The sequence below is a fragment of the Athene noctua genome, chromosome 16 (genome assembly GCF_965140245.1).
Source record: "Athene noctua chromosome 16, bAthNoc1.hap1.1, whole genome shotgun sequence".
Lineage (NCBI taxonomy): Eukaryota > Metazoa > Chordata > Aves > Strigiformes > Strigidae > Athene > Athene noctua.
In genome coordinates, this window is record NC_134052.1 from 14332484 (window position 1) to 14356615 (window position 24132).

Consider the following 24132-nt stretch of genomic DNA (forward strand, 5'->3'; position numbering starts at 1 on the left):
TCATTTTATTTGTTTCCATGAAGGAGTCTGATTATCTCCCTCACAGCAAGGCCACAGCTCTATCCGAGTTAAATCAAACTAACGCTACTGATTCTGGTTTATTTTTGCCTTAAATTCTTTGCATGGGAAGATTATGTTCAGTTCTAATCCTTTAAAAACAGAGACTTTTCTACCGGCAAACCTATGAAAGCTGGAGGAGCTGAGGCAGGGGGGCAAAGAGGGCTGTGTTGGCCAGGTGTCGGGGGGAGAGGAGGGACCCCAGTTAGTCCCTTCTTGCTTTTGCCAATGAGGGTGTAAGTATTTACTGCAGGAGAAGGGGGAAAGGGAAAAAAAAAAAAAAAAAAGGAAATAAAACCCCTTAAGGTTGTGGGTGATGGATAGGAAAAACAACGCACCCTCCTCATCCTCCCCGCCGCGCACCGGGCCCCTTCCCCGGGCGGGCCCCCTCCGGCTACCGAGGGTTCGAGGCTACCCAGGGCACCGGGAGCGGGACCCCGGGCACCGGGAGCGGGACCCCGCCCGGCGGCGGCCGCCGTGCGAGCGGCGGAGGCTTCCCGGAACGAGGCGGCGGGGGGCGGCGGGAGGCGCTGACACGTGGCCGCGGCTCGGCGGGGGGAGGGAGCCGGCGGCCGCCGCGATGTGAGGCGGCGGAGGCGGAAGGCGCTGCCCGCATGGCCGCGGGTGCCGGCGGCAGGAATGTGCCGGTGGGCAGCGCCGAGCACGGCCCCCGCGGCGGGCAGCACGACGGCATGAGGCGGGATGGCGGCGGGGACCCGTACTGGTCCAGGTAAGGCTGCACGCCCCCCAGCCCCCCCCTCCCTTCCCCGCATCCCCCGGCCGGTTCCCTCGCGGCCCCGAGACCCCCCCGCAGAGGTCAAAGTCATCCGGAGAACCCCCCCCCCCCTCCCTCCGCCACCTCCTGCTGCAGCTCCTGGAAAAGACGCCGCTTCGGGATGGAGGGGGTCTGGCAGCCGGGACCGTTCCCCGGAGAAGCGGTTTCGGGGGTCGCTCGGTGCTCCCCGACGGGACATCACCGGCCAGAGACCGACCCCCCACCCCCGACCCGATGCGGCCCCCGGGGGTGCAGCAGGACGGTCCCGGGGTACACGGTCCCACCGCCCTGGGCAGCCCCCGGTGTCTCACCGCTCCGGGCTCCGGCAGAGATGGTAGAGGGAAGGGGATGATAGAGGGAAGGGGATGATAGAGGGGAGGGGATGATACGGAATTACTGTGAAACACAGGGAAAAAAAAAAATCTATTGAGTTTATATCTGGCCTGGAGTCAGTTATTTAAACATGCTGTTGAAACCACTATGAGGTTCTTATCAAAGTGTTCCAGCAGGGATGTTTGTACTGGTGATAGCCATTAATTAAGATAAAGTCTGGAATACTAGCTGGGCAGCAGCTCGATGGCACGAACTGTTCTTCAAGTTATTAAAATACTTCAAAATACTATTAAGCCCAAACTGACCGCTGTTAACAGCAGGGGTGTAAGCAAACGCGGGGTGCTCTTGGCTTTGGAGCTGAGGCTGCCAGCCAGGGAGGGAGCTGGGGTGCCTGGGGCAGTGCTGCTCCTCTGCCACCCCGAGAGCATCATCCAGCACCTCCACCCCAGGATCTGCCACCTCTCCCATCCCAGGCGCCCTGAGATGCTGATTCACAAGTGCCGTGGGGCAGGTGGAAGTGATGGTCAGAGGCTTTTCCAGACTGGGAGCCCCTGGGCTTCATCTTATTGTCCCCGTGCTTTTGAAATTTGGTTTATTGCTGCCGTGAAGAGAAACTGAGGCCTGGCTGCCACCTCGGTGGCCTGTCCTGCAGGGTCCCAGCTCTCCTCAGCCTTTGGGGCTGGGTGACCCTGTGGCGAGCTGGCCCTGGCAGGAGGAGGAGGGCGGGGGGGCAGGTGACATTGGTACCAACACGCTGGAATGCCTGGGCAAGGAATTGCCCCTTCCAGCAGCAATTAGCCGCTGGAGAAGCTGAGATTTATCATCAGTCGCTTCCTGCGGTGGCCACAGGCTGGTAGCCAGCTTTAAACTGCCGTCCAGGGAGACTTTTCCTGCAGCCAGAGACCTGGAAGGCAAATCAAAGCCACACTCATGCCAAGAGCAGGAGCTCGGTCTCAAAAGCAGACCTTTGACACTAGAGCTGCTTAAAATTTTCTTTTCCCCCAAAACCAGTTGGGAAAATTCCCTCTCTCTGTCTTCCCCTTTCTAATTTTTCCCTAAGTCTTTGTGAAATGGGAGTGGCGGGAGAGGGAGATCCTCCCACCAAATTTTCGTGAAAAAAAAAAAAGAAAAAAAAACCTCTAGAAAAAAAAAAAAAAAAAAGTAACACATTTGGCCAGAATGAACCCTCTGGTTTCCCAAATCTCCTTGAAAAATGCAAACGATCTACAACACTCCAAAACAGATGATTTATTTATCAAGACACATGCATTTTGAAGCGATTCTGACCATCTTTAAGTGCTGCTGGTAATTGAAAGAATCCGGTTAATGTGAGAGAGCAGCGGGGTAACCATAACTCCCATCAGGTGGTTATCTATATTGCACTGATTCACAGAGGCAGAGATCACCTCCCTGGTGTTTGGTGTAGACACACACGCGTGTTCGCAGCCCTTGTTTGGGGAGGATTTATAGAGGCTTTAGGGTCTAAACAGGACGGACAGAGGCTGGGAACAGGAAGGGGGCAGCAGAAAAGGGGAGTGATCTGCCAGACTGTGCGAGCAGGTTGGTCAAGTTGTGTAAAATACCTCGTTGGATGGACTCAGATCAGTTTGGTGGTCAGTTTTTGAATGGCGTGTGCAGATAAATAGCTCTCAACATTTCCAAGTAATGAGTTATTGCCATGGTGGCAAGGATTTATCAAGTGGGGGAAGTGACATGGGTTTTCCTTTCATGATCCAACAAAAGACATGCCAGGCAGCCTTCCAAGATCTGTCTGCACCGTCAGTGCAAGGAGAGATAAACGGTTATCTTGGCAGGTTTATTTTTCCATCTTTGTTCATGCTGCTTCTTATTTTGTCCTCCCTTTTTTCAGCTGGCTTTTCCTTCCTCTTCCACTATTCTTGCCCTATGTTTTATCCTGCCTCTCCTGCTGCCTTTCCCCAACTTTCCTGCGGCTTTCCAATGGCTTTTCTGCAGGTTTCCAACCCCTCCTCTTCCAAGAACAACACTTGGGGATTTCTGTTTGGGGCTTGAAAAAGCCCTTGTGTTTATGTAGCAGATCTGGACATTTAGATAACAGCTTTTTATGGAGATCTTAACATGCTAAAGCAGGACTCCTTGGGCAGTAGATGTGTTTTAGCATCTCTGGTTTAACTGGGGGAAGACCGAAGCACCGAGAAGACAAATCTGTTGCTGAAGGTTGCACACAAAGGCGGGTCCAGCTGTAGACATGGGGATCCCATTTTGGACGGTGCCTCCAGGAGAGAAATACAACATGGAAAAGTCGGTGTGTCCCGAGAAGCAAATGACTCCTGAAATCACTCTGCATCTCCCAGCCTTTGGCTACGTCTGAAGACAAGGGATTACTATAGCCGTTTCTTTAAGCTCCAGAGATAAAAGGAGTTGTACCACTGCCACAAGCTGGTCTCCAGTCGCCTGACTGTGCTCTTTGCCCGGAGCCAGCGGTCACGTTGTTTTTCTGAGCCCTGTGCCCTGAACTTTTGTCAACACAATGTTGCAGCTTTGGTTGCATTCTTTTCTTTTTTTTTTTTTGGGGGGTGGTTGTTTTTTGTTTTTTTTTTTTTTATTGTACAAGTTCCTCACCCTGGTTTTAATCATGCTGAGAACTTTTTTCACATGGAAAATGTAAGTAAGACACACGTTTTGTTGCTGGCTGAACCACATATGCCCTTAGATCAGCGTGCAAAGCACGCGTGCACTCCAGTATTACATTTTCCCACCGCCTCCACCTGGACTTAACAACTTTTTCCAGCTCATACGAGTTGCTGAAATCTAATTTCATCTTTGTTTTTGCCGAAAGCAAGAAATTAAGAGAGGGAATAAACCCAGAGCCGCGCTTGCTGAACACCACTTTGTTGCCATCTGCGGCTCTGCGGAGGGAGTTTGTGCACAGGAGGCTGACAGGAAACCAGCAGCTTTCCCAGGAAAAAAAAGCCCTGTGTCCTCTATACTGCTCTCGTTGGCTGTTAGCTGGTGGATTGGAAAAAACCAAAAACCTCCTCTAAACCCCAAAGCTACTTTTGACAGCGACAAATCATTAGCTTGGAGCCGATCTGCAACATGACAAAATCAACTCGAGGAAGGGGAAAAAAAAAAAACCAACCAAACCTCTCTCTTGGTTTGGTTGGCTAAACCTAATCATGTTAGATTTTCAAGGGAAGGAGAAATTGTTGAGAAAAACAGAGAGAGAAGTGAGAGGACTGTTAAACCAGGTTAAAAATAACTACCTGGGTATTATCTCCTGGCGCAGGAGTGTCTGCGAGACTGTGGTGTTTACGCCACCACGTCAGTCAGGCTGTGGTTGTGTTGGAGATTACTGTAAATTAAAGCCATAGGCCGGTAAACTGGGAAAGAGGTTTCCAAAAGGGGGCTGCTCCCAGGGGGCTGGGAATGGGTGATGAGGAGGGAGACGTCCCCAGGCTGTGGTGTGGCAGGTGACCAGGCATGGGGTGGGCAGGGGGTACACCACAGGCACTGGCTGCCCGTACTGGGAGGTGGCCCCAAGCCTGGGCTGCTGGGTGCCCCTGGTTTGGATCTGGTGGCCCTCCAGCGTGGCTGGAGCTGGGTACCACCACAGGGGCTCAGCCCCATCCTGCTCTGGGGTTCTTGCAGGGACAGGTGAATGTCCGTGCCTGGTGTGAGTGAGCGGGCTGGGGGCACTGGAGGTGGCTCCGGCTGATGCACCCTCCGTGTGTCTCCCACAGAGCTCTTTTTAGCCTCTTTTTACAGAAGAGAGCTGAGGTAGAGATGCCCTGGGTGTGGGTGGTATGCCCCACCACCGATACCTGCACCCACCTTGGCCGTGGTGCAGCTTTGATGCAGAGCAGGAGCTGCAGCTCCCAGGTCTTCTCCCACTTCCAATTCCAGTTATGGAAAACACCCACAAACCTCGGAGATGGCTTTTGGCCAAGAGCTGTTGCTGGGACAGACTGTTCGTAGTCTTGCTGTCTAACACAGCTCTCTTGCCACCTGAAAATAGCCAATGGTCCAGATGTGTGCCTTGAAGGGGGCACTAAACTGTAATCTAATTGATAACCTAAACTCCAGCAAGTCCATTTTAACAGTGGCCTGCAGTGTCTGCAGACAGACAGACCTGCAGACTGGGGAAAAGGAGGGAGACAAGTCAAGAGAAATAAAGTAGAATAAATATTTGCTCTGTGGCATCTACCAGAGAAATTCCTCCAGCAGGAAAACAGACTGCAAATAAAGATACCCTATGCTCTCCTTCTGCTGCGGGATGGCTCGGCTTGGTTTTATCCCTTTGGGACTCTCAGGCATCCTTGAAAATCAGTCGTAACCACCATGCCCTAGATGGGGAACCCGTTTGGTTGGTGGGAGCGGGGTCCTGGGGTATCACTGGATGCTTCGAAGCAAAGCTGTGAGCACCCAGTGCCTGGAGGAGGAGAACCCAGGGACATCAGGCAGGGCTGCTCAAATATAGAGCTGTTGCCACACAAAAAGCCACACGGGAAGAGTCATTAAGGCTTGAGCTAATTATAGTCTGTCTGGGTGGTGGCTGGAGGTTTATGAAATAGGAAGTGTTTTCTAGCTGCATGGCTGCTTTGCTCGGTAAAGAAGGTCTTGGTGATATGCAGAAGGGGATGCACCTGCAGTGCCCTTTTCTTGGAAGCAGACAGGCGTGGCAGGTCAGGAGAGCACAGGCCGGGCTGCCAGGAGCCACCCCCATCACATGGCACCCAATTAAGTCAATTAGGTGGCTCTGGACAAGCTCTGGTGATTCACCTGCTGATGGTTTGGAGGTGGCTCCCCCCTCTCACAGACGTTTCTGCTCCATGTAGCCAGGGCTCGGCCAGGACTGGCACAGGGTTGTGGGGAGACACTTGGTCTGGCTGTGTGACACGGTGACACCAGCGGCCGTGACCTCCTTAGTTTAGATGTGCTTTACTCTGACTCAGTTTGGTTATGTCCAGCACAGATTATCTCTACCTCCCTCATCACGAAAGCCATTAGATTTGATTTGTTAACGCTGGTAGAATCCGCTGGTGCCTGGTGTTACCTGCAAAAGCCATTGTTTGATTTGCCATTATTCCATAGAATTTGAAGGAGGGTTTTAATTTTTCCCCTTTGTACTAGCCGAGGTTTCTCCTGTAACCTTTGCTGTTGTTGTTTTGCACCGAGCAGAACATTGACTCATTGGCAGCCTCTGTGATAACTATAATTAGGAGAAAATGCATTTACAAAGCTCTTTCCTCTGATGCAAGCACACCATTGTCCTTGCAGAGAAATAATTCTTGCCGTGCTTTCAGGTGGGTGTGGGCAGCTAGTGATTACGTTCGACACTCATATTATTTGAGTGGATTTTCCTAGCTGGATATGCTACCTACGGAGCAAGTGGTAGTCTGAAGCTGTCTTTATACTCCCCACATGTTTTGAGCGTAAGTCTCTACCGATGCATTTAAATATATAGGAAAAGAATATAAATGCATAGAATGGAGTAGTAACCAAAGAGAGCACGGAGAAATGTGTCGTATACCCGGAGAGTTATTTAGTGCTTTTGAAAAAGAACAAAAGTCAAGAGAAAAATATTCACTGGAGTTTTGTCAAAACATCAGCTGGGGAGGAGTCTTGTTGGGAGGAAGTCTCTGCTTGGCAGCCCCTTCCCACTGCTGTCGGAGCTGGGCTGTGACTGGTGTCGTGCTTTAGCAGGGAGCCACGCAGTGCTTTGTGCCCGGTGCTCAGGCAGGTCACACTTGTTGCCTGCATAGTCCAGCACTGCTGCAGCCCGGCTGCCTTCCCCCCCCATCACCCCCAAATCCCCTTACGTGTCCCCAGCGCAGGGACTGGGGGCTTGGGTGACTCTGCCCACCTCATTGGGGCAAGAAGAAGGGCTGGGAGCTCACAGCATCCCCTCTGCCCAGGAGCCAGAGCTGCTCTGCAGCCTGCTCGCTGCTGTTTGGAGTTCAATCCATTAGCACCAAAGCGTGCTCCCCCCACCTGCACCCTCCTCAGACCCCGGCATTGCTGCACATGGGCTTTGCTTTTCCTAGTGACAAACACCTGCTGAAGGGAACAGACCTCGGCAATATTATAAGGGGAAGTGGAGTAAAGACTAGTTGAGCTGCACAGGTCTTTTTCTCTCCATCTTACATCTTGCACAGCCTGGTTTTGGCTGGGATAGTTAATTCTCTTCCTAGTAGCTGGTACAGTGCTGTGTTTTGAGTTTAGTGTGAGAATAAAGTTGATAACAGTGATGGTTTAGTTGTTGCTAAGCTTATCCCAAGTCAAGGACTTTTCAGTTTCCCGTATTCTGCCAGCGAAGGGGTGCACAAGAAGTGGGAGGGAGCGTGTCCAGGACAGCTGACCCCAGCTAGCCAAAGGGCTATTCCATACCGTAGAGCGTCATGCCCAGTATATGAACTGGGGGGAGCTGGCTGGGGGACAGATCACTGCTTGGGCATCAGTCAGCGGGCGGTGAGCAGTTGTGTTGTGCATCACTTGGGTTTTCTTGGGTTTTATTTATCTCTTTTTTATGATATTCCTTTTCATTACCACTATGTTAATAATATTATTATCTTTCATTTAATTTTTATTATTAAACTGTTCTTACCTCGACCCACAAGTTTTTATTTTTTTTTATTCTCCTCCCTACTCCCAAGCGGCTGCATGGTGCTTAGTTCCTGGTTGGGGTTAAGCCACGACAACAGCTGTACAGGGTTTAGGGCCAAGGAAGAACCATCGATCCAATATCCCCTTAAAATGCTGCTGTGCTCATCAGAATAACTGCCAGGAGTAGAGGCATTGCTCAGCCCTGCTCCAGATAGTGAGAAAGGCCAATGGCATCCCGGCTTGCATCAGCACTAGGGTGGCCAGCAGGGACAGGGGAGGGATCTGAGCCATGTGCTGGGCACTGATGAGGTCACACCTTGCTGAGTGGGTTCAGTTTTGGGCCCCTCACCCCAAAAAGGCCATTGAATGACTCGAGCGTGGCCAGAGAAGGGCAACGGAGCTGGGGCAGGGTCTGGAGCACAGGTCTGCTGGGGAGCGGCTGGGGGAACTGGGGGGGTTCAGTCTGGAGAAGAGGAGGCTGAGGGGAGACCTCCTGGCCCTCTGCAACTCCCTGCCAGGAGGGGGCAGAGAGGGGGGGTGAGTCTCTGGAGCCAAGGCCCCAGCGCCAGGCCCCGAGGGAATGGCCTCAAGCTGCCCAGGGCAGGGTCAGGCTGGCTCTGAGGAAGGATTTCTGTGCAGAAGGGGCTGTTGGGCGTTGGAATGGGCTGCCCAGGGCAGGGGGGAGTCCCCGGGATCCCTGGAGGGGTTGAAGAGTCGGGCTGAGCCAGCGCTGAGGGATCCGGGGGAGTTGGGAAGGGTCAGGGGGAGGGTCATGGTTGGGCTGGAGGAGCTGCAAGGGCTTTTCCAACCCAGAGGATTCTGTGTGTTTCTGTGAAAGTCATAAAGATTTCCCTTTGCTTTGGGGGGAAAAGCACAATTTAGAAATCTATTCTAAATAATAGGAAATACCTACGCACATGGCAGGCTGCTGCGTTTTACATGGTCACCTCGATTGTTGCAGGTTCAATAGCTCAAATTAATCAGGGCTGTGCCACTGTAGGTAACAGGAGAGATCACAGCTCCAGACTGGCAACAGCCCATTTCTGGGGGTGCAGAAGCACTGGTTAGGCAGACACGGGCTGGTCACTTGTACCTGCAAGCAGCTGATCTTGGATTGTCTTGGGACAACCCTCTGAGGGCTCTCTGTAACATTTTCCATCCCCAGTTACCCCCCACCTGCCCTCTGCCTCTGATGGGTGATTTATACCCAAAAAACCCTGCCCGTATCATCCCTTTGGGGTTGGTTTGGCCCAGACACGACCTTTGGTTTCACCGTACAAGCTGAATTTGGTGGAGCTGCTGCTGCCAGAGCTGGCTGGGGCAGGTGATTAAAAAAACCCAAATCACCTTTGATTTTGCAGCAAAGCAAAGTAAGATTGCTGCATATCTTCCTCTCAGCGTAAGACCAGGAAGGACTCTGAGAGCATTTACCAGCTAGTTATGGCTAAAGCAGGTCAACCCTTGGTTAGTTATCCCTCCAGCAAAGATATGTGAGGTTTTCTAGTTCCTGTGTTATTTTGTAGGTTTGTATGTGTGCACTGTAAAGACGGTTCCAACCTTCAAAGCACCATCTGAAACACCTCCAGTTCCTTCTGCCAGAGGTTGGCACTGAGCTGCTTATCTGCCTCGTTGGGAAACAGCAATAAATTCACCTCCAGCGGGCACAGCTGCCCGGTGTTCCTTACTTTTCATTGTTCCTTCGCCTCCCTCTGTGACGGGCCATTTGACACATTTATAAATGGTTTTGTGCTCTGCGGCGTTAACCTACATTTATCATAATTCCAGTGCAGAGAAATAAATGCTCAGTTCGATACAAAAAGTGACCCAGGTTGTTTCCCGTGCAGATATGTTTAGCAGGGTGGAAAGCACAGAGGTTAATGCCCTGGTACGGTGAATTCCCCAGTCATCGCTGGAGCAGAGAGAGTCTGTTTGCTCAGTGCTTTGTGCTCTGGCCTCTGGGCATAAAAATAACCAGATACAAATAGTGGGTGTTCTTACTAAGCTTTTACCTCTGTAAATCACAGGCAAAGGGGGACCCAGATTGACGTTAGCGGGGCTGTGGGAGGGCAGAGTTGTTCACCTGCGCCTGGGGCCTGATGCAGTTTGCAGCAAAATGTGGGTCTGTGCTCCAGAAGCACATCGCTGACTGAGAGCAGGAGAAAGTTGCCTTCCCACTTACTTCCAGCCTGTATCTTCTGCAGGAGCACTTTTCTTGGGGCTGAGCACTCATGTACCAAAACATATATTCTGTTAACGTATTATTACTCATGTTATCTTAAACTTCTTATCAGGCCAGGCTGGATTATCTTGCTCCTTTCTCTGGGATATTCAGCCACATCATATCTTGTTTCTCACTAAGGATTCCTCCATCTCCCTCCTATTTAGGAAGGATAAACCACACACCACCTCCCTTGGGGAACGGGTAGGAATGCCAAATAACAAATGTTTGCTACCAGGACGGTGTGTCTCATGCAAATGCTTCTAACCTCATGCACTGACCTTTCCTTTGTTATCCTTATCTTTTAGAGAACAGTTTCTAAAGATTTTGTTCGGAGGGGGGGGGGGGAAAGCAAACCGACCAGGTTTCCCTCCACCTTTCCCTCCATCCACAGTCAGCAGTGCCTCAGCAGCCTGTTCCACCTTGCAGACATTGTTTTGCTGCTGGGGTCAAATAGTGTTTGGGATGAAAGTTGGCATCATCCATAAAAGCCCCGCTCCGTGTCAGAACCACTGTGCCACAGGGGGATTGCGCTGACCTTTATCAAGACAGACTTCAGCTTGCAAGCAAACCAGTCTGACCTGTAAATCCTCGCTGTGCAGGGATCTACCAGGCAGACCCTTCCGTGTGCCCTGTCCCCATGTGTCCTCTCCATCCTCGCAGGCCCGAGTCCCGCGTCTGGACGGTGATGTTGCTGCTGGGGACGTGCCTGCTGTACTGCGCCCGCGTCACCGTGCCCATCTGCGCCGTCGCCCTGAGCACCCACTTCAGCTGGGACAAGAAGCAGTCTGGCGTAGTGCTCAGCAGCTTCTTCTGGGGCTACTGCTTGACACAGATTATCGGAGGACATATCAGTGATAAGTACTGGAAATAATTATATTTTCCACCGCTCGGGCTTTTTTAATGACCCTCAGCTTGGTTTTGACCTCTCGGTGCCGGTTTTGACGGTGGCTGTGCCAAGTTTCACCCTGGGACAGTGATGGGGTGGAAGGGTGAAGCGTGTCCTTGGGGAGAAGCTTTATGGAGCGCTGGAGGTTGCTCTAGAAGCAGTTGAGGTCTCTCCATCAGCCTCACGCAGGGTCTGTAGTTCTGATTCAGAAAGTTTTGGCTGTCCATGTAGATTCCTGGGTCTAGAAACTGCTGCTGTGCTTATGGGGCAGTTTCGCTGAAGGAACTTGCACGAGCAAAATCCCCAGCAAACACAGGGACTGTCTGCACAATCATTACTGCCGGGACAGATCCTGCAGAGCAGCTGCCAGGAGAGAACTACAGTCGTGTTAATGGACACTTAGACCAATTTAGGGGTTTTTTTCACCTGGAAACAGTGAAGAGTAATTTTATACCAGCATAATTTTTTCTGATGGAGGTTGTTTTTAGCACTGGTTCAGTAATTGGAATAAAAAAAGCAAACTCACAAGCTTACATGTTAAGCCGATTAAAGAAATAGTGGGTGTAAAGCAGACTTTATTTCAGAAAAGTGATAAATGCTGATATGCTTTGCAGAGTTCATAGCTCCTGCTCACCAGGAGTGTTACTTGGCCATTAACAAACAGTTTAATCCCAGCAGTGCTGGACAGCCATTTGGAAGGATTTATAGCTGCAATCACTAACCACAAGAAGAAAATAATTTCCGTTTTGCAAGGAATACAGCTTTTTTCTATCTGATCTGCATAGTCTATCTTTGTTTTCAGTTCAGCACCTCCGTTTTTTTCCACCCTGTATTCTCATGCAGTCTTTTCACAAGCAAGGCCCCATCGGTTTCCATCATGTTTGGAAAACCCCAAGTGTCTCCATTTTATCACATCAATTAAAAAACAACTTCCCCAGCTAGCTCTAAGGAAAGATCTGAGTAATTACCTGCTCAATTTCCTTTCCCCAGCCACCCTGTTCTTAGTGAGGAGGGCTTTCCTATGAAATCTTTTGAGGGGAGCACATGCCTGGAAGGAGTACATTATCCATGCAGTGCACTACGCTATTTAATTATGTTCCTTAATAGTTTGCAAGCAAACGCCTGCAAAAATCCAAACGTTAACAGGCAGAGCTGTTGCAGAAGAGCAGATGGAAGAGAAAACACTGTCACTGGTTAAAAGCAGAACGGGGACAGCAGCTTGGGCTTCCCCTCTGTCAGAAACTGGAGTGCATCGGTGTGGTGGTGCCTCACGGCTGGATGGGCAGTGCTGGTGGCCACTGTCCCCGTGAGAGCGATGCCAGTGGCCAGCTGCTCACTGCCAGCTCCAGTGAGGTGGGAGGGAGGGGGTCAGAGCTATTCCCCAGAGGGCTAAAGATATTTGTCAGAGAAGAACAGGTTTGACTGAAAGGTTGCTCTTAAAAACAGGCTAAACTGGGAAGGACACTTGAGTCTTGACTGGAGGACTTTGCCCTTTTGCCCTCCCCTTGTTCCTGATAATGTATTTTCTGTCTTCCAGAATAGGAGGTGAGAAAGTCCTCCTCCTCTCAGCATCAGCCTGGGGGTTCCTCACGGTCCTCACCCCGCTGCTCACCCACGTCACTTCTGCCCATCTCGTTTTTATGGCCTCCTCCAGGTTCCTCATGGGGTTGCTGCAAGGTGAGGCCCCTGTCCCGAGCAGGTGTCTGTGTGTGTCTGCCCAGGGGTTTCCTTGCAGGGGGGCTTGTGTGCAGTAAATTCAGATGCAAGTCATACGGTTTGCAGTGCATGAACCCTTCTCCTGCGTGTTCGAGCAACCCTCTGCCTCAAAACTGCCTTCCACGGGAAAAAAAAAAAAGTGACGTTTCTAGAGAAAGTCATTGACAAATCATTCCCCTGTAGAAATCTCTCTGCCAGACAGGGGCTGCTGGCTTCTGAAACTGTCGCTGGTCTTGTTTGATTTTCCACGTTTTACAACTCTTCAAAGCATTTGGGGAAAATCGGCCCTTACCAAAACTTTTGGATAATTTGGGATGATTTTCCCTCCCTCTTGCTGAGCCGCAGCACTGGGGAACCGTTGGGATAAGCGCACTGGCACTGATGGATGTACAATAGCAGCACTGATGGTGAAACGGGATTATGGAGAAGGCACAAACCAACCTTTCATGGTGACGGATTCACTTGCTTTATTTCATATCCCCGTTTTGAATTCACCAAAGGTTTTGTTGCTTTGTCTCGGTGTTTAGCTCCTGCTGGGCTTTTTAAATTTGATTTTGATTTGCTCCTGAGGGCACAGGAGCCTGACTGCTCCCTGCCTTGCTGCTCTTGCCCACAGGGGTGTATTTCCCATCCCTGGCCAGCCTGCTGTCCCAGAAGGTCCGGGAGAGCGAGCGAGCCTTCACTTACAGCACAGTGGGGACCGGCTCGCAGTTTGGGTAAGTTGAAAAGGATTTGAGCAGCGAGTGACAGTCTCCGGACATCGTATGTGATGAAATGCCATTAAATAGTTAGAGGCAAAACTCCCAGCCCAAAGTACATGTGGATTCCTGGGTCCTTGAGGATAGCGGCTGCAGCTGAGGAAGCCTCAGGCAGATGCTGTCGTGCATGTCAAGGATTTATGTTTTTTTTTTTTTTTCCCTTTCTTTTCATGCCAGACTCTGAAAAGTGTCTTGCAACATTTAATTACTATGAGAAACAGCTTAATTGATTAGGAAGAGCAAGGGTCAGCCCAGGACTGCTCACCCGTCCTCTCTGATAGATGGGGGTAATATAACTTTCCCAATTCTGCTAATCTCCATGAGAATTTCCTTTCTATATGGAAAGGTTGCATAAAAGCCATGTAGAAATGTAACTGTGCTTAATCACTTAGTTTTCCAGTGTCCTCATTTCTTTTGCTGATTAGTACATTCTCTGAGATGCCTTCTGCACACCCGCAGCCTCATTTTCTTTCCCTGACGAGCATCTTTCAGTGTGGGGCAGATGGGTGTGAGGTCCCTTAGTGGTTTCTCCTGCCTGGCTGAGGATCCCCAGATGCCACGCAGGGAACAGGGCAGGTTGCAGAGCCACGGGGTGACTGGGCAGGTGGGCAATGCCTGCACAGGCAGTGACTGATGACTATTTTAAGTGCATTTAGTGACCCGCAGCGTCCACCCTAAGAAGCATCTCCCATTGATGCGTGCAGCCCCAGTGCTCCCAGCCAGACTGGAAAGCCCAGTGTGGTTTCCCTTGCAGGACGCTGGTGATTGGTGGTGCAGGATCTCTCCTCCTCGACTGGTACGGCTGGGAGAGCGTTTTCTACTTCTCTGGTTTGCTCACTTTGCTCTGGGTTTACTGCACCTGCAAGTACCTCCTGAGTGAGAAAGGTAGGTGCAGGCACCCACATCCCTCAGGCTTCCAGCACTGCGGGGCCTGTGGGACCCGGGTGGTGCCTCTCTGTTATTTTCTGCAAATCCTCTGTGTTTCTAAGAACACGCCTGGTTTTACACAAAGACCTTTTACTCAGATGTCTTCTATGATACACGCTATGTCTCACCCAAGATGCTAAACCCAGAAACAAGGTTTTGAGCTGTTGCACTGCTGATTTTCAAGTCCCACACTGGATTATATTGCTGTTGAAAGCCTGATCTGACTCCTCAGTACTCTTAAGCACCAGTGAAAACACCAAACAGAGCATGATCTTCAAAGTGGATTAAGCTAAAGCAGGGCAAGATACTTATTCCAAACTAAGAGCATCCACACATAGAGCTTTTAAAAACCAGTTAATCCAGAATATCTCTTCCCAAATAACTGTCTGGGAGTAATTCCATACATGGGGAAACCATTACACCTGGCTACAGCATTGTTAGTGCGAGCATGATATGTAGGAGCCAGGCATGTGCCTGGAGCTGCACAAAACCCAAACCTGGTCCCTGCCCAAGGGGTTTTTGTTTAATTGTAACAAGAGATATGACAAGTGGTTGCAGGTAGCTGGATGGGGAACTGTGTGGATGCAGTGGAAAAATTTTGGTCAACAGTAGAAGGTGTTTTCATGAGCATTCAGTGGTGGTATAGTCAAAAATCAGAGTCAGAAGGAGATTAAGGTAGTTGTATAGTGGTCTCCCAGGGCTCCCTCCAGCTTCACAGAAAATTACTGATCAAAGCTTTTCTTCGTATGTTTTCTTCCCTGCAGAACTCATCATCCCCATAGACTATTTAATGAGAGGCCTCTCGATATCCAAGCAGAGCAAAGTTCCCTGGAAGCAGCTGTTTAAGAAGGCACCGATATGGTAGGCAGCTGCAGTGGCCTCGAGGGTCGGCAGGGCTGGGAGAAGCACCCTCCTTCCAAGGGCTTTTCACCTCCCTGTGCTTATTTCTTCCGCTATGTGTGTTTCATCCATTTATTTATTGGGAAATTTTACCAGGTTTTCTAATCCCTTCTGTATAAATAAACAACTGTACAGGTAAGCGTGACAAAAGGCAGTTTATGTTCTGTCCGGATGAATGTCAGGCTTGAATGTTACTGGCAAATCTTTCTTCTTCGCAGGCTGTTCCCTGGATGAGTCGTGTGCTCCTCTGGAGTGATATTCTCCACCGGTCTTGTTAGAAATGCTGCTTGCAATGGGCTCCCAAGGAGTGCAGCCCAGGGGCACTGGGTGGCACGGGCTGTGTTCTCACTGCTGGCAAAACACCTTTTTAATAGCCATTTTTTCTCTGAGATGCTGCATTTGGTACTGAAGGTCATCCAAGCACGTTCCCAAGTGTTACTGGGCAATGGGGCTGCAGGGCAGCAAGCCCATTCCTGCCTTGAGTAACCAGGGAGCATCTGCTGATAGCAAATCCCTAGAAAACCCTAAACAAGACCTCTTGGAGCAGGACAGCTCTTGCGGCGCTGGAAGGGACTGGTGGGAGATGCCCTCACGCAATTGCTGCTGCAATTAACCTCTCCTGAACCCAGGGGCTGACGTCAGGCCCCTCCCGGGCGCTGTGATGAGGGCAGCGAAGGAAGGAGTGGTATTGCCAGTGGGAAGGCAAAAGCAGTAGTTATCGATGAAAAAAAGTCTCAGAAAACAATTGCAGCGCTGGGAGGGATTTATTTATAGACCAGGAACTGAAATATTAAGTTGCTCAAGTGCCCGTTTCCCACCCAGTGTGACCTGTCACTCCTGATTATTTCCTCTCCACTGTGTATTTTCAGGGCTGTCATCATCGCTCAGCTTTCTACAGCCAGCACATTTTTCACTCTCCTCTCCTGGCTGCCAACTTTCTTTAAGGAAACTTTCCCCGAGTCAAAGGTAAGTTGGCTCTGAGGCACAGGCATTGCCGGTCTCTGTGCAAATGAGGTCGTGCTGGGTACCTGCCAAAACGGGTTGGTTGGGGAGGAAGATGATGGCAGAGTGGTTTGATGAGAGCAGGCTGGGAGGCAGGAGGAGGTGGGAGGTTTCCCTGGGGGGTGAGGAGCCGTTTTCCCCCTGCACATACATCTGGAGAGGCAAGCATCCTCCCTCCAGGTAGGCAGAGGCTGGTTTCTAGTTGCTTGTTTAGGGATGCTGAAGGGCGGCAGAGCTGGGGCACCTTCCAGGCAGGGAAGAGAGGTTATGTTTGGGTTTTAGACTGCTTTTCTTCTGTGGATGGTTTTAAAATGGCATTATGCTGTTGCAAATGCCCACCATTCACTCCTGGGTTTTCATGGGGTTTTTAACTGTACTGACATTATATAGCTCAGACCTGCCTGCAAAAATGATAATTGCCATTAATAACATCTTCAAAAAGACTATAAAAGCTTCCCTCTCCTCAGCACAAACGATGTTCCCATTTTTTCAGAAACCTATGCAACACTCACCTGGGCTGAGAGCTGGCATTTTGATCTTCTTCTCAGAAACTCAGACAATCTTTTCCACAATGGCTCTGTTGGGTTTTTATGATTTCTAGAGCTGCTTAACAAATGCCTTTTCATATTACGTGTGTAAGGCGCTTTATGGCGTACTAGATATTTATATTAAAACCATGTATTAAACCAGCAAACATATTGTTGTGACAAGATCTGTGCACCTCGAGTAACGTGCTTGCGCAGCAGTAATTTACCATCTGTTAAGCATTATATCATGGGGCCCTTATGTAAGATGCTCTATATAGCGTCCCTGCATCTGATAATCGCTTCATACATTTTAATAAAACGGGGCTGGAGGATGCTTGATTCTAAAGGATGGACGATAATCCTTAATGTGGGAAACTTATGTCACCTACTGGTCACAGTCCCTTTCTGCAGGTGACCTGCCTTCACCGCTGCCGAAGCAGCTGCCTGCAGCCCACCTGGCTGGAGGTGGTGGAGGGTTTTAGCTCAGGCAGTTCAGGGTGATGGGCTGTAGGCTGAGCCCAGGCTGGCTCTGTGTGTCAGGATTGACTGGCTGAGCAGCCCCAGCTGGGCTTAACAGACACCAGAGATATCACCCCGCAATCCCTATGGGGTAACACATTCAAAAGTGACCAAGACCCAAAGTTTCAAATCACTGAAAGATGTAGATGGACCCTGGTACCATTTCCAGGAGCAGCTGAAACAGGATTATTCAAACCCAAGATTATTCAGCCCTCCGGCGCATCCTGAAGCCCGGCGAGGAAGGGAGGGATTCCTCCGTGGGGTAACAGGCTCTGAGCGAAGGGGGAGATGCGGGGCACGATGGACGGGTGAGTAGGTTCAACCAGCTGAGATGAAGCCCAGCTCAGCCTGCACTGATTTCAGCTCCTCGTGGGATCTGGGCACCGAAATGCCTCTGAGCAGCTGTAATCCAGATGACCAGTAATCATCTGTGATTACAACTGGAGCAAGCTCGCTTAATTGAAAATAGGCCAAAGTATGTTGCTACCCATAATGTTACCTAATCCTGGCATTAGAAAATCCAGCTATGTTCCCTCAGCTTCCCAGTAACGCTGCTAATGAGGTTGAAGCTGATGTCGGAAATGTTGCCGGCAGCTTTACTGATGACCCCACAGGGCAGAGTAAAATCTGCAGCTTGCTTTCCAGGGCTTTCTGCCACCTCACCTTGCTGAACAGTAAACTTTGCCACGTTTAATCCCTCTTTCCCAGAGCAGACAGGGCTTTCTGCCTCTCCTCTGGCTGCAGGGTCACCGGGGCAGAAGGAAAGACAACAAACCTAGAAATGCTACAGCCCCGTGATGCCACTTTACAGACTTCGGGATGGTGCAGGGTGTAGCTGAGAGCTTGGTATGCCAAGGGAGTAGAGATCATTCGAGAAGCCCTGATCACTTGATTTTTTTTTTCCCCTTTCGACAGATATCACCGACTATCAAATAAAATATTCGCAAACAAACTCAGTTCTGACAGCATTTTTGCTCCCTTTCAGGGTTGGGTGTTTAACGTAGTCCCTTGGCTGGTTGCAATTCCTACAAGCTTGTTCAGTGGATTTCTGTCTGATCATTTAATCAACCAGGGTAAGAGCTCTTTTGGCTTTTCCTCAGCTCTTAATTTATGTGATGTGGAAGGAGGACCTGGGTGGGAGGAGGTAGGCTTGCTGGTAGGGAGAAGACAACCCAGCAAACAGACAGTGTGAGGTTCTGATACAAAAGCAGGGTAAATACTCCAGGGTCTAAATCCCATCCATGTGTTTGGGACTGCCTTTGATCTCAGCCAAATATCCACCTGGAGATGAAATCTATCTATCATCTGAGCAAGGAGACCTGGTGAGCTGTGCTTAACTGCAACTCTTCTTTCTTTTCAAGGGTACAAAACCATCACCATTCGTAAATTCATGCAGGTAAGAGAGCTGAAGCCACAGGAGTGACACTGGAGCTACCTGCTGAGCTCTGCTTGCATGGCAGATTAGACCTGGTACGGAGCTGGGTTGGTGGTTAGAGGTGGAAAGAGGAAAGGGTTTGTAGCTTTGCACATAGACTGGTGGTCAGTGTGGATGGGAAATTAAACCCAGAGGAAAACCCTGACTGAGGAACAGAGCATGGACCAACACTAACATTGAGCACAGAGGTTTGTGATGCTCCGAAGGGGTTTTGTTTCATAGGCAAAGGCCAACCACACGCTGTCACTCCAAATGACCCCTTAGATACTGAGGAAATAGTGACACAAGGGTGAACAGAAATAGAAATGCCAGGTGAGAGCACAGTATATTCTTTCTGTTCCGCAGCATCACATGCCTCTGGACAGACCTCTGACACCAAAAGGCAAGACACCAGGGGAAAAAAAAAGGCTTGAGAAGCACCTGGTGCACATGAGCCCTTGCCATTGTAAAAGGGAACAGTTTGTCCGTGACGGGAGTTGCTTTCTTCCTTACATAAAATGTGCTGTGGTATTTAATTTTCCCTTTCTTCCAGGTCATTGGCTCTGGCGTCTCAAGCATTTTTGCCTTGTGCCTGGGCCAGACCTCCAGTTTTTGCAAGGCGATAGTGTTTGCTTCTGCCTCTGTTGGACTTCAGACCTTTAACCACAGGTAACGAGAGTGATAACGACAGTAGCTGTGGGCCTTAGCTCTTGCCCCCCGCTTGCCATTTCAGGGTCCAGGAGGAGTCTGCCTCCATCACGACTGTCAGAGCAAGAGCCTTGGTCCGTGCGAGGCCAGTGGAGTTTAGGGGTTGGAAACGATCCAGCAAGCCTCTAGTGTGGGGAAGGGCTTGGACCAGCAGTTATCAGGGACACGAAGCAGGAGGGGAATTGCATTTTGAGATGAATTCTTTTCCTTCTGGTACTCTCCTGTGCTGCGTCACTCTCAGCCTCTTTCCTCCTTTCTCCTGCCAATGCTTACTGTCCAGGATCCCTTCCTTTTGTTTGACGAACTAAACCCTGTGTAAATGATGGAAAGGCAATTGTGCTCCATGAAAACTGCCATTTTCTCCTCTCTGTTTCTCACTAGTGGCATTTCAGTAAACGTACAGGATCTGGCCCCCTCACGTGCTGGCTTACTGTTCGGTAAGGATTCCGTGGGGTTTCGGCTGTGCTGGGAAGGTGGCACATACGGGAGGGGACACGGTCATCAGCACTAAGGTTTGAGCAGCAGTAGCTCTGTGCAACCTCTACTCCGTATTTGCAGCCTCAGCTTCCCCCTGGGATGTACCTGCTGCTGCCGGGGGTGGGTAACAGCACCAACCTGCCTCTCAGTCTGCCAGATGCTTCTTACCTGCCCCAAGGGTGGGGACGAGGATGAGTGGCAGGTGTCGCAGCCATCAGCAAGGCATTGCTCTGGGTTTCTAACAGACAATTCCTTCTCTTTCTTTACAGGTGTTGGGAATACAGGTGGAGCCCTCCTAGGTAAAGTACCTTCCTGCAGCTCAACCTTTCCTGGGGAGTCCTCTCTTCGTGGGTGGGCAGGATCCGACCCAGAGCCTTTGCATTTCTTTCTCTTCTCTCCTGCCCCAGGTGTCATTTGTGTGTACTTGGCTGGCTACCTGATCGAAACGACTGGCTCCTGGATTTCTGTTTTTAACCTGGTGGCTGCTGTTAACAGCATTGGCCTCTGTGCATTCCTCATGTTTGGAGAGGCCCAGAGGGTGGACACAGACTCGGCATATATGGACCTCTAGAGATGAGTCCAGCAAGCAGCTGAAGGACAGGAGAGTGTCACGTCTATGTGTCATTGTCGCACAAGTGCCAAAGAACTTTTTTTTTTTTTTAAGGTGTTTAACAGGAAAAAAAAAATATACTGAGACCAAGTACATATTGGGTCTGTTTGAAACCCATGGGACAAAAGAAATTTAGAGTTCATTTTTTGCTCAGGGCATAGCTGATGGCCTGCAGAGCCATCCAGCTCAACATCTCCAGTGAGGATACGGCCCGTGTGACCGGTTTGCCCCAGTCTGTGTCTAGTGGACAGATATCCGTGTGGCCAGAGCAGCTCACCCGGCTGGTCCCCGAAGGCTGCTGTGGTTTGCATGGCGTGTCCTGGAGCAGTTGCTCTCTGAGGGGAGCTGCCTCGCCGTGCCAGGAGCAGGTCCCTCCATGCTCTGCCACCCTGTGACCTCAGGGAGGGTGGCCGGCTCTCGGGCTGCCACACGACACGTGTCCTCTGAACTACATGAAAGGAATAATCTGAACGAATGTACCTCTGACCTTAACCCTCCCTCGCGTGCCTTCATTTTGCAGTCTGCTCGACAGGTACAAGCCGGGTGTACAGGAGAATGGGTTGTGAGATGAATTCAGGGCTTCCGTGCAGGGGAAGTCTTCTGGCTGGGTGTCTGCTGTGGTCCCAGGGGCATGAGGCTGCATCAATACTGCCTTCAGCATGCTTGAGCTGAGCTTGAGCTGAGCCGGGAGCTTGCAGCGCTGAACACTCAAACCAGCTGAGCCCAACTTTGCTCAAGGGCAGAGCTCAAGGGCTCCCTCCTCTCTGGGGTCGCTTCGCTCCAGCCCTGAGCCAAGGCAGACCACCTCCAGCGTGAGAGCAGAGGAGAGCTGCAGGCACCCATGGCCAGGCTTGGCTGGGCTCACCTTGCAGCGTGGGTGCAGCCGAGGAACCCCCGGGGGCTGCTCTGCCATATGCTCTGAATGTATGGGAAGAACAGGTCATGCTCTGTGCTATGGATCTATACTCCCAAATGCTTTCTCCTTGATTAGACGCGTCCCTCTCAACGGGCATTGGAGACTTTACTAAGAGCCTGCAACGGGCAGGTTTTCTTACCTTACCTTAAGTGTAAAGCAAATTTCTGCCTCGGGGCTCGGTAGGACTGGATGTGGATCCCTGTGGTTCCCCGTGTCAGAGGGAAATACTTGGCTGTACACGCCTCTGAGCCTGAATGTCTTAACTTATTTATAAATATTTTTAAATTTAAGTACCAAATTCTATATTTGATGGACTTGAGGCCTGATCCTGCATGCTTATTTTGAGTGGTACTCCCACCAAAACCCACAGTATTTCCAGAAGGGAAGGATTTACCAGCCTACAGTTTCTGGTTTTGTAGGATCTATTTTAAACGTGGCATTTCATATTAAAGCAGTTCATTGCTTTTCCTCCCACCCCTTGCTTGGAGCCTGAAAGGATCTTTTTGATTTCTCTAGTGCTTACCAGAAAACTTCAGCTGAGACTTGGGAGCAGATTCCCTAAGGGACCTCTCTGTGCAGGAATGCTGTAGGTTCAGATTCATTGTCTTAAAAAAATTACCTTGTTTCTCCTTTGGTTTTGGCCAAATTTCTTCTTGGAAGATACCTTAGAGCCATGTTAGGCTTCTGAATAGCTGGGTTTATAGTGAAAATACTGACAGCCTTTTAATTGCAGACACACTAATGGGTGCCACTAAGCTAAGCTGAGCTACTTATTGGGGGTATTAAGAGATAAAGATACAACTGCCTGATGAATTTGAAAGAGAATATAGGATCAGTGTGGTCTGATAGGGAGCCAGCAAGATAAGAAAGTTGTTTTTTTTTTTTTCTCCTTCTGTGCTTTTTCTCTAAAAGCCTGGTTGCTACCATAGGTACAACCCTGGATCTGGGGTGCTGCAGAGCCAGGACACACAAATGCTGCTGGGAAGCCTCTTAAAATCAGCGGGTGAAATGGGGAAGGCACACAGAGCAAATGCAAGCCAGGCTTGCCAAAGAGGCCCGAGGCCATGCAGATGTCTCTGCCAGCCTCGTCCCTCATCCAGCCTGAGCAGATTGTTTGCACGGCCTTTTCTAGAGCAACATAAGAAAAAAAGGTGATGGTTTTCTTTTAACATCTTCCCCGGCGGTTCAGTATTGCAGATCAGGAGCACAAGGAGTGAGTTCTGGTTCTCTTTGCTGGTTGCACCATTTCTTGTGGAAGAGTTGATGAGTTTAAACCACTCACGTTGGAAGCAAGGCAGCTTGGCCACCCCTTGGCTCTGCAAGCTGGGAAATTTGGAACTACGGTCTTCGAAGGAAAGTCAGCATTGCTGGCTGTGCCGCCTTTGTAATCCAGCTAACACTTTGGTCCGGATTATCTGTCTCTGTAAACTGGCTAAGTTAAATATTTGAAGTACATTTGAGGCTTAGGTTTCATTATGTTCTTACCTCTGGTGAAGTATTGAAACCATCTTACATAGCTGTACTATTATTTTGTTTGTTTGTTTGTTTAAGCAGCCTTGCCAAAGCTTGCTGTCTGAGAGTTTTTTTCTTACGGAAAGACCTAAAAAAAAAAAAATAAAGGCAGCGAACCATTTGCACACTGTCTGATTTTCCTTTGAATGCAGAGGTGCTCCTTTTCCTGATCAGTAAGGGACAGGGAGAGCTTGAGTATATTTACTGTGACTGACTCCTCAGGGGTGGTGAGAGGACAGAGAGGCTGTGCTGGCAGATTCTCACAGCAACCTTGTGTGTGCTCGTATGTTGGACTCAGAGTACATCCAGCTACATCTTCCCACTTATTTTGGAAAAGTGACTGAAAAGCAGAGCTGTGGGCAGTCCAGCATCAGGAGACATGGTCCAATATCAGTTAGAGTAAGAACACAAACAAAGCAGGTCTTGGGTCAGGTGGGAGAGACCCCCGCAGACAGATCGCCTTCCGCCTGGGGATTGGGCTAAAAGGGAAAAAACAAAAGCTGTCAACTTTTTCGCATCCTCGCTGATAGGTTCGAGCAGATGCCAACAGAGGGAGCTGTTAGATTTGGGATGTGGCAGCTCCGGGCTGGCCGAGAGCTGCAGAGCCTGGCACAGCTGGCACAGCTGGCACAGGTACTATGGCTGGTGCGGATGGTATGGCTGGCACAGCTGGCACAGCTGGCACAGGTACTATGGCTGGTGCGGATGGTATGGCTGGCACAGCTGGCACAGGTACTATGGTGTGGATGGTTTGGCTGGCACAGCTGGCACATGTGGCACAGGTACTATGACTGGTGTGGATGGTTTGGCTGGCACAGCTGGCACAGCTGGCACAGGTACTATGGCTGGTGTGGATGGTTTGGCTGGCACAGCTGGCACAGCTGGGCAGCGAGCAGAGCCCAGGCCCCACCGTGGAGCAGCCCTGGCTGGTGGGTGTCACCGCCGGAGCCTGCACTGGGCAGCCCCAGGACCTGCTGTCCCGGCATTTGCTTTCCCTTTTCATTTGGCGATTGTACAGTTAGTAGGGGTGGGGCGGGAGGAAAAGTTTGGGAGTCCATTTTAAACGGAGAAATAACCACTAAAGGAATTTTTAAACCTCATCTGTAGGGGAATGTAATCAAGAAAATATCTTTAAGGATTGCAGAGTCCATAATTTGCTCCTCAATATGTTCAGACAAAAAAAAACCGAACATGAAACTTTGTGGTATGAAAATGATGCTGAAGGTAATTTAGCAGAATGCAAGTTGCCCTCATCTTCTGTCCTTTTGCTCCTCTTACAAAGGTATCGA

At 50.1% G+C, this 24132-nt stretch overlaps 1 protein-coding gene across 1 annotated transcript; it reads left to right on the forward strand.

The window, feature by feature from the left end:
- The first annotated feature begins 610 nt into the window (after positions 1-610).
- SLC17A9 (solute carrier family 17 member 9) lies at positions 611-22964 on the forward strand. Its single transcript, XM_074920493.1, has 13 exons — positions 611-787; positions 10632-10829; positions 12395-12534; positions 13190-13289; positions 14086-14216; positions 15023-15119; positions 16028-16124; positions 18192-18279; positions 18568-18602; positions 19174-19289; positions 19710-19765; positions 20075-20104; positions 20213-22964. The coding sequence occupies exons 1-13, from the start codon at positions 672-674 to the stop codon at positions 20374-20376; spliced, it is 1368 nt and encodes a 455-aa protein (XP_074776594.1). The 5' UTR covers positions 611-671; the 3' UTR covers positions 20377-22964.
- Positions 22965-24132: the final 1168 nt, after the last annotated feature.